At 53.3% G+C, this 10,000-nt stretch overlaps 1 protein-coding gene across 3 annotated transcripts in view; it reads right to left on the bottom strand.

The window, feature by feature from the left end:
- LOC126992043 (leucine-rich repeat neuronal protein 1-like) overlaps window positions 1-10,000 on the bottom strand; it is a 44,630-nt gene that overhangs the window by 2,205 nt on the left and 32,425 nt on the right. For all 3 annotated transcript variants that reach the window (XM_050850713.1, XM_050850714.1, XM_050850712.1), the window contains exons 3-4: window positions 1,320-3,689; window positions 1-906 (exon numbers count right to left, since the gene is read on the bottom strand). The exon at window positions 1-906 is cut by the window's left edge. In XM_050850713.1, the coding sequence (XP_050706670.1) occupies window positions 1,508-3,556 (2,049 nt within the window). In that variant the 5' untranslated portion in view covers window positions 3,557-3,689 and the 3' untranslated portion in view covers window positions 1-906; window positions 1,320-1,507. The remainder of the gene's footprint in view (window positions 907-1,319; window positions 3,690-10,000) is intronic.

Below are 10,000 nucleotides of genomic sequence, written 5' to 3'. Positions count from 1 at the left end.
TTACCAACACTGCAAAGACACCTTACGTTTACTACCCAAGGACTTTCGAATATTCTAAAGACACTTCTTACCTCTAGCGGGCCACAGAGTCTTAGTAAAGCACCCGGACACCAGTAGACATGGACATTGTAGGATAGCCGGACATGTGAAGACAGTACGACTTCTTCCACCACCTCGCTAGACTGTCCAATTGCTTTGTTTAAACCTCAAGCGTCCCTGAAGGTCATATATACACAACAGGGCCTCTGTACATGTTCGTTCCTTCAGTGTTTTAAGTCTTCTGTACGTTTGTTTTGGCATCTGTTAACGTGGTGTGTGTGGTCGCGATCGGGCGAAGTATATTCCAAGAGTTACCTACTTCCTTGGTCTCCCTTTGCCCCCAGACGCGCTCGGGGGTCGGACAATAGCGTCTTATTCTTTTGAGTCAGGACGCGCCTCAGAGCTGGACATGTGGGCGTAGCGTGTACATGGGCAAAAGTGGTGTGGGCGTCTTACGTTGAGGATATTTAGACCCTAAGAATAGGCTTTGGACTTTCCTTCTTCCAGCCGTGTTTTTTGCCCAGGTTAGGCTCCAGGGCTGGACAGGAGCGTGTGTTCAAGAGGGCGTGGTGGGCGTGGAATGGCGTGGAGTCTATTCATAAAGTTGGCGTCGTTCCGTTGAGGATATTTGGACCCTAAGAACAGCCTTCGGGCTTTCCTTTTCTAGCCGTATTGTGGGCCCAAGTTAGGCTTCAGGGCTGAACAGTTTCGGGCGTGTGTGTTCGGGCGTGGCGTGGTGGGCGTGTCTAGCCTGAGGACAGCTGTGTCTCCTGCAGGATGGGCATCGTCTCCACGTCGGCCGTGTAGGGCAGCAGGTCCGGGGACTCGAGGAGGCGGCTGGCGACCCCGCGTCTGGGGCTGGTCGACCTGCGGGAGAAAAAGAGAGAGAGAGAGAGAGAGAGAGAGAGAGAGAGAGAGAGAGAGACAGAGAGTTTCATGAGTAATGATATAATCTGTTTTTACATCCTCACCTAACTAGTACGTATAGGCAAAGTCTACCTCAGAATATGTAAATCTCACTATTTTGATACTTAAGTACTTTATATAGCTTTATATCTCCTCCTCCTCCTCCTCCTCCTCCTCCCCCTCCCCCCCATCCTGCCACCTGCAGGTCTTCTCGCTCTAACTTTCCCACGCCGCCGCTCCGGAAGTGCCCGGAACACAAACCGGATTCAGCGGAGCTTGTTTGTGTCCGCGGCAGCGGCGTGTCTGCGGCGGGCGGGGCGGGGTGAGGGGGAGGGAGGAAGCAATTTAAAGGAGGCGGTGCAGAGAGGCCTCACCGGTGCGGCGCGCAGGAGCAGTCCTCCAGCACGTTGGGCCGGGGCGCCGCGGAGGTGTGTTTCGGGCAGTCCCTCCCCGCGGAGGAGCAGCGCTGGCGGGGCGGGGGCGTGAGGGTGGAGGGGTCGGGGCTGGAGCAGCAGGGCGGGCGGCGCAGGAGGGGGTGGAAGCCGTCGCCCCCCGCTAGTCGTCAGGAGGCGGGCATGAGGGGGCGGCAGAGGTGCACCAGGGGCACGGTGGACGACCCGCCGCCGCTCTTGTCGGGGCTCTCGTAGAAGCGCTGCCGGTAACGGCGCGAGGCCACGGAGAGGAGGCAGACGGCGGCCGTCATAGCCAGCACGAGGCCCACCATGGCCGCCACGGCCGCGCTTGAGGTGCGGGAGATGCCCTGCAGCATAAACTGCAGGTCCTCGGTGGTGGCGAGGCAGCACGAGATCTCCAGCCAGTAGCCGCTCGCGTCCTCGTTGCCGAGGCAGAAGCGGTAGCGCGTGTCTGGCCGCAGGTGGCTGATGGTGTACGTCTTGCGCGCGGGGCTGGTCTCGCTGGCGCGCTGCTCGCCCACCGCCGTGCCGTTCTCGTCCACCTCGTAGTGGAAGATCTTGTAGGAGGGGAAGGCGCGCCGCTCCGTGCCGTTCCAGACCAGCGTGATGAAGGTGGACGAGATGCGGATGGGGAAGAGGTGGATGTCGAGGCCCGCCACGCGCAGCCACACGGTGCCGCGGGACACGTTGAGCGCGTTCTCTGCCACGCAGGTGTACGGGCCCTCGTCGGCGGCGCGCAGGTGGTAGTGGATGAGCGTGCACGGCGGGAAGAAGCGGCGCCGCACCTCGTTGAGCCGCGAGTTGACCACCGAGCCGTCCGGCAGCAGCCAGTGCAGGCGCGGGTTGGGCGAGCCCAGGGCGCGGCACTCCAGCACCTGGTAGCCGCCCACCTTGCCCTCCACCACGCGGCTCTGCGTCAGGTTGAGCACGGTGGGCGCGCACGTCTTGGGCAGCCCCAGCAGCTGCAAGTCCTTGAGCAGCTTGTGCGCGCGCGCCGGCGGGTCGTGGCAGACCAGGCGCTGCGGCGCGTCCAGCACCACGCTGGCGTTGTCCCGCAGCGCGATGGTCCGCCGCAGCCAGCGCGCGTTGCAGTCGCAGGTGAGCGGGTTGCCGTACAGCGTGAGGTGCACGCCCTCGGGCAGGTACTCGGCCATCTCCTTCTGCAGGCCGCGCAGGTGGTTGTTGTGCAGCTTCAGCTCCCGCAGCGCGTCCACGTTCATAAAGGCGAGCGGGTCGACGTAGGCGAGGCGCGGGTTGTCGCTCAGCAGCAGCGTTGTGGCGTTGGGCAGGTTGTAGAAGGCCTTGGGGTCCACGATGCGCAGTTCGGGCATGTGGCGCACGCTGACGCGCGCTGCGCCTAGGTGCGAGAAGTCCAGCGGCTTGACCTTGGTGAGCGGGTTGTGGTCCACGGTGAGCGACGCCAGGCTAGGCAGGCTCTGCAGCGCCGCCGTGGGCACCGCCGCCAGCAGGTTGTCCTCCAGCACCAGCTCCTGCAGCCGCGTCAGGCCCGAGAAGGCGCGCGGGTCCACGGAGGAGATGCGGTTTCCGGAGAGGTTGAGGATGCGCAGCGAGGCGAGGGCGCGGAACACCGAGGAGGGGATGTTGTGGATGCGGTTGTGGGTGAGGTCGAGGGTGGCGAGGCGTCCCAGCCCGTGGAACCACTCCTCGTACAGCGAGCCCAGCAGGTTCTGGCGCAGGTCCAGGCTCACCAGGCTCGACAGGTCCGCCAGCGCCTCGTCCTCGATGTAGTTGATTTTGTTGTTGGCGAGCACGAGGTGCAGCAGCGCGCGCGGCCCCATCAGGTTGTCGCGGAAGATGGTGGAGATGGTGTTCTTGCCCATGTCCAGCAGCAGCAGGCGGCTCATGTTCTGGAACATGCCGCCGCGCCCGATGGACTTGATCCTGTTCCCGGACAGGTCCAGCTCGCGCAGCTCCGTCAGGCGCGACAGCGAGTCCAGCACGTGCGTGATGGCGTTGCCGCGCACGCTCAGCGCCTCCACGTCCGGCGGCAGCGCCTCGGGGAAGCCCTTCAGCCCAGCGAAGGAGCAGTTGAGCGTGTTGAGCTCCTGCTGCAGGCGGCGGGACGTGGCGAGGCCGCAGGAGCAGCCCTCCAGGCAGGTCCCGTTGACGGCATCCCCCCCGGCCGCCGCCCGCCGCCACAGCACCGCCAGCACCAGCAGGGCGGCCACGCGCCCCATCGTGGCCCGACTCAGCTCACGGGGCGGGGCAATGGGCCGGCGGGGCGTGCGGGACGGGGCATCGCGGCGACCCTTCCAGGCCGGCCTCAGCCCTGCCTCCTCCTGCCTCCCGCCGCGGCGCCGCGCTCAGACTCTGCAAGGGAGAGATGAGGGTGAAAACCTTGTGTGTGTGTGTGTGTGTGTGTGTGTGTGTGTGTGAGGGGACTTGAGCAGCGACAGTTTATTGTGGTCTGCTGAGAAACGAGACCAAGTTGGCGGATAAATATGGTAAAGAGGCCGCGTACACCTCCTTGTAATTAGCGTGTGTGTGTGTGTGTGTGTGTGTGTGTGTGTGTGTGTGTGCGCGCGCCGCTCCTTTGCGGCGCCCGGCTGCTCGCTGTACGCTCCACGTGTGTGTATAATTCGATAATAATGACGTGAATTTTGAAAAGAAGCGTTATTAAGGCGATCAAGTCCTCGTTAGCACCAATTTTCACCACCACCTCCACCACCACCACCACCACCACCACCTCCACCTCCACCACCACCACCACACACTGAATCACTCTCACCACTATTTTTTTCCTTCACCATCCTTACCACAAAAAAGCTTAAGCATCTTCCTCTTCCTTCTTTTCTCTTCCTCCTCCTTCTCCTCCTCCTCTGCCTCCCCCTCCTCCTCCTCCTCCTTATCTTCCTTTTCTTCACTTCCTATTCCCTGCTGCTTGAAATCGGTTCTTATTCCCCCCCCCCCCCCCACCCACCCACCCACCCTTACCCTCCTACCCACAACTACCTCCCACCCCCCCACCACCACAACCACGCCATGTTATCTCTAAGCTGCGCTGAACACCGCCATCTGTTTCCAGGAAGACAGCGGAAGCAGAAGTTACGCCATTACTGCAAAATTTATGATGGGGATTTGAGGGGAAATGGAGAAGGGAGGGGAAGGGGGAGAGGGGGAAGGGGAGAGAGATGGGAGATGAGAGAGGGGACTGAGTGAGGGGAATAATGTGTGGAAGTGAGGGGAACAGTTGGAGGGGAAGGGAAGGAAGAGTTTGGGAAGGGGAGGGGAAGGGTAGAATGACGATTAAGTAAGGGTAACAGGGTGGGGAAGTGAAGGGAACAGAGTGAGGGGATTGGAGGGGAAGGGGAATGAAAGGAAGGGTTTGGGAAGGGGAGGGGAAGGAAAGGGTGAGGATTAAGTGAGGGGAACAGGGTGGGGAAGTGAAGGGAACAGTGTGAGGGGATTAGAAGGGAAGGGGAATGAAAGGAAGGGTTTGGTAAGGGGATTGGAAGGGGGAGGGATATATTAGTGAGGGGAAACAGGGTGGGGACAGAGAGTAAACGATGGGAGGAAGGGGAAGGGTGAAGAGAGAGGAGGAAAGGGAGGGGAAGGGTGGGGAGTGAGTGAGAGGGGAAATGATGGGAAAGGAGAGGAGACTGTGGCGGGGAAGTGATGGGAAACAAGATTAGGGGAAAGAGGGGAATAGAATGAAGGGATGTGAAGGGAAAAGAAGGGAAGGGGATGATGGGAATGGTGAAGGGCAACAGGGTGAGAGGGAGGTGAAGATAGCAAGAAGGAAGGAAAGGAAGGAAGGAAAGAAAGAAAGAAGGAAGGAAGGAAGGGTGGAAGAAAGGAAGGAAGGAATAAATAAATAAATAAATAAAGAAAGAAAGAAAGGAAGGAAGCAAGGAAGGAAAGAAAGAAGGAAAGCAGGAAGGAAGGAAAAAAGAAAGAAAAAGAAAGAAAGAAGAAAAGAAAGAAAGGAAGGAAGGAAGCAAGAAAGGAAGGAAAGAAGGAAGGAAGAAAAAAAGAAAAAGAAAAAAAGCAAGAAAGAAAGAAAGAAAAAAAGAAAGGAAGGAAGGATGGAAGGAAGAAAGGAAGAAAGGAAATAAAGAATGAAAGAAAAAGAAAAGAAGGAAACAAAGAAAGAAATATAGAAGCAAACTAGCTACATAAGGAGGTGAAGAGAAAGCAAATTCATAAAGAAAAAAGGAGGGAAGAAAGAAAGAAAGAAAATAAAAGAAAAAGAAAACAAGCAAGAGAGGAAGAGTCAGAGAGAAAGGAAGAAAAGAAGAAAGGAAGGAAGGAAAATAAGATAAAAAAGAAAGGAAGGAAGCAAGGAAGGAAGGAAGGAAGGAAGGAAGGAATTAAGCCCAGCAAGGGGAAATATGGGGAGAAGGGGAGAGGGGAAGCAAGGGGAGTAGGGCGTAATGGGGAGATATTGGTTGAGTGGGGGGATGAAGAGGATTAGGGGAGGGGAGGAGGAGGAGGAGGAGGAGGAGGAGATAGAGGGGAGAAGAGGAGATAGACATAGGAGGATATTGTCTTTTATGGGATACATGGAGAGGAGGAGAGAAAAAAAGAGGAAAAAAAATAGAAAGAGAAAAAACCGAGGAAAGGGAGACAAAAAAAGAGGAAAAAGAAGGAAAAGAGAAAAATGGAAAAGGAAAGAAAGAAGAAAAGCGATTGGAAAGAAAGGAGAAAAGCAGGGAAAAGAAAAAGAAGGAAAAGAAAGATGAAAAATAGGAAGGAGAAGAGAGAGAGAGAGAGAGAGAGAGAGAGAGAGAGAGAGAGAGAGAGAGAGAGAGAGAGAGAGAGAGAGAGAGAGAGAGAGAGAGAGAGAGAGAGAGAGAGAGAGAGAGAGAGAGAGAGAGAGAGAGAAGGGGAGGGAAAGGGATGGGAGAGTTGTCAAGTTTTATATTGAAGAGTAAAGAAGAGGGGAAAGGGAGGGAGGAAGAGGGGAAGAGGAGGAGGAGGAGGAGGGAAGAGTCTATACACTTTATGTAATATGGGTATTGGAGAGAGAGAGAGAGAGAGAGAGAGAGAGAGAGAGAGAGAGAGAGAGAGAGAGAGAGAGAGAGAGAGAGAGAGAGAGAGAGAGAGAGAGAGAGAGAGAGAGAGAGATTAAAAGGGGGCCTAGGGAGTGACTGAAAAAGGGGGGGGGAGGGGGGAGGGATTATTTGAGAGGGGAGGAGGAGGAGGAGGAGGAGGAGGAGGAGGAGGAGGAGAGGTAAAGGGGAGGAGGGGAAAGAAGGCGTTGGCTGAGTGTTTAAAGAGGAGGAGGAGGAGGAGGAGGAGGAGGGAAAAAAGGGGGTTAGTCTGTCTGTTAAGAAGATTATTGAGATGAGAGGAAGAGGAAGGGAATTGAAGGGAAGGGAAGAGAGAGGAATAGGAAAGGGAAGGGAAGAGAGATGACAGACGAAGAGGAAGAAGGGATAAAAGAAGAGAAGGAAGGAAGGAAGGGGAAGAGAGGAAGAGAGAAACTGTGTCAAGGGAAGGGGAGGAGGAGGATTACATGTTCCAAAAGGGGATTAAGGGTGGGTAGGGAAGGGGAGGGAAGGGAAGGGGGAATGAAGGGCGTGAGGGGAAACGGGAGCGCAAGCGAGGAAGGGAATTATCTACATGGAGGGAGAGGAAGGGGAAGGAAAGGGAAGGGAAGGAAGGGAAAGGGGAGAGAAAGGAAAGGGAAGGGGAGGGGAGGGAAGGGAAGGGAAGGGGGAATGAAGGGCGTGAGCGAGGAAGGAAATTATCTACATGAAGGGAGACGAAGGGAAAGGGAAGGGAAGGAATGGGAAGGGAAAGGGGAGGAAAGGGAGAGAAAGAGAAAATGGAGGGGAAAGATATTGTGTGTATGTGTTTATTGAAGAAAGGAAGGGAGAGAAAAAGGAAGGGAAGGGAAAGGAAAGGATGGGATAGGAAAGGAAAGAAATGGGAAGGGATAGGAAAGAAAAGGAAAGGAATAGAATGGAAGGGAAGGGAAAGGAAAGGATGGGATAGGAAAGGAAAGAAATGGGAAGGGATAGGAAAGAAAAGGAAAGGAATAGAATGGAAGGGAAGGGAAAGGAAAGGATGGGATAGGAAAGAAATGGGAAGGGATAGGAAAATAAGGAAAGGAATAGAATGGAAGGGAAGGGAAAGGAAAGGATGGGATAGGAAAGGAATGGGAAGGGAAAGAAGAAAGGGGAATGAAATGAAATGGAAGGGAAGGAAGGGGAAGGGAAGGGAATAGAAGGGAAGGCAAGAGAAGGAAATAAGAGAAGGGAAGGGAAGGGAAAATAAAGGGAGAGAAATTAAACCTCTCCCCTTCCTCCCATTTCCCTTCCCATTACTTCCCTTCCCTTCCCCTCGAGTCCCATCATGTAGGCAATTCCCCTCACGCCCTTCATTCCCCCTTCCCTTACCTCTCCTCCCCTTCCTTTCCCTTCCCTTAATCCCTATTTAAGGAAAGGGAAGAGAGATAAAATAGGAAACAAATGGGAAGTAAAAGAGAAAAAAAGAGGAAGAGATTAGAAGAGAAATAAGCTAGATTAATTGGCTGTGTGTATTACAAATGATCTTTTCTATAGGCCTAGTAGACAGAGATAGAGAGAGAGGAAGAAGGAAGGGGAGGAGGAGGAGGAGGAGGAGGAGGGAGGGAGGTTAAGGTTAATGAGGTTACAGATGAGCTAAAAGAGAGGAAGAGGAGGGAAGGGAAGGGAAAGGGAAGGGAAGGGGGTAGGAGCTGTGTCATAAAGTTAAAAGTTTTTGATGGAAAGAAAGGGAAGGGAAGGAAGGGGAAGGAAGGAGGGAGGAAGGGAGGAGGAAGGAAGGAAGGAAGGGAAGGAAGGAGGAAGGTAGGAGCTGTGTCATAAAGTTAAAAGTTTTTGATGGAAAGAAAGGGAAGGGAAGGGGAGGGAAGGAAAGGGAAGGGAAGGGAAAGAAAGTAAAGGCAAGGAAAGGGAAAGTAAGGAAAGGGAAGGGAAGGAAAGGAAAAACGGGACAAATATGGAATGAATGAAGAAGAGAAAGGGAAGAGGAAAGGTTGATAAAAAAAGAGAAGAAAAGGCAATGGAAGAAGAGAAGGGAAGGGAAAACGGAAAAAGAAAATGGAAAAAAGGAAAATGCAATAAAGAGAAGGAAGGAGAAAGGAAAAAAAGGGGAAGAGGTAAAGAAAAAAAAAGCGACTTGGAGGACTTGAAGATGAGGAAGGAAAGAGGAAAAAAAGAGGAAATAAGAGCGAATGGAAGAAAAAAAAGGAGCTGAGATGAAGGAAATATTGACAAGAGGAAGAGGAAATTAAGTAGAGAGGAGAGAAAAAGTGGAGGAGGAGGAGGAACTTGGAGGAAAGAGGGGAGGAAAGGGGAGAAAAAAAGGATGGAGGAGGAGGAAATTATGTATAGAGGAGGAGGAGGAGGAAAGTTAAGAAGGGAGAGACGTGTTCGAAAAAAAGAGGAAAAAAAAGAAGAAAGGGAAGGAAAAAATGATTCGTTTAAACGTTATATACTTATCCTTCCCTTTCACTTCCCATCAGCTCCCCTTCTTTACCCCTCCTTCCCTTCACTTCCCTTCACTTCCCTTCTTTCCCCTTCCTTCCCTTCCCTTCCCTTCCCTTCCCTTCACTTCCCCTTCACTTCCCATCAGCTCCCTTTCTTTCCCTTTCCTTCCCTTCACTTCCCATCAGCTCCCCTTCTTTCCCTTTCCTTCCCTTCACTTCCCTTCACTTCCCTTCCCTTCCCCTTCACTTACCATCAGCCCCCCTTCTTTCCCCTTCCTTCCCTTCACTTCCCATCGCTTCCCATCAGCTCCCCTTCTTTCCCCTTCCTTCCCTTCACTTCCCTTCACTTCCCATCAGCTCCCCTTCTTTCCCCTTCCTTCCCTTCACTTCCTTCACTTCCCATCATCTCCCCTTCTTTCCTCTTCATTCCCTTCACTTCCCTTCACTTCCCCTTCACTTCCCTTCATTTTCCATTCACTTCCCTTCTTCTCCCCTTTTTTCCCCTTCCTTCCCTTCACTTCCCTTCACATCCCCTTCACTTCCCATCATCTCCCCTTCTTTCCCCTTCCTTTCCTCTTTATTTCCCTTCATTTCTCTCTTCCCATCACTTTCCCTCCCATCCTTATTTTTTCCTGTTCCTTCCCTCGTCCCTTTCCTTAACTTTCCTTCTCTTCCTCTCTTTCCCCTTCATTTCCCATCAGCTGCCCTTCTTTCCCCTTCTTTTCCCTCTCTTCTCTTCCTTTCATTTTTCCCTTCCCATCAAATCATCTTCCTTCCTTATTTTTTCCTATTCCTTCCCTCTTCCTCTTCTCTTATATTTTCCTTCTTCTCTTTTCCTTCTTTATCCCTTCCTTTCCTTTTACTTCCTCCCCTCTTTTCCCCTTCTCTCTTCTCTTTTCCCTCTCTCTACCCTGTCTTTCCCCTCACTTTTTGTCTCTTCCCCTCTCTCTCCTCTCTCTTCCCTCTCTCCTCCTCTCTCTCTCTTCTCCTTTTTATCCTCCCCTATCCTTCCCTCTCTTCCTCTTTCCCTTCCCTCTCCTTCCCTCTCTTCCTCTTTCCCTTCCCTTCCCTTCCCTTCCCTTCCAAATAGTTTCGTTAAGTAGAGCAATAACAGCATCGTGTCTTTTTCCATTCCCTTTACTCTCTCTCTCTCTCTCTCTAGTCAATACTGAACGGTCGACCTCGCGGCGCCAGTGTGAGAGAG

Source organism: Eriocheir sinensis, unplaced genomic scaffold (genome assembly GCF_024679095.1).
Source record: "Eriocheir sinensis breed Jianghai 21 unplaced genomic scaffold, ASM2467909v1 Scaffold39, whole genome shotgun sequence".
Lineage (NCBI taxonomy): Eukaryota > Metazoa > Arthropoda > Malacostraca > Decapoda > Varunidae > Eriocheir > Eriocheir sinensis.
Note: the sequence above shows the minus strand (reverse complement) of the source record. Positions and strands in the feature narration are given on the sequence as shown.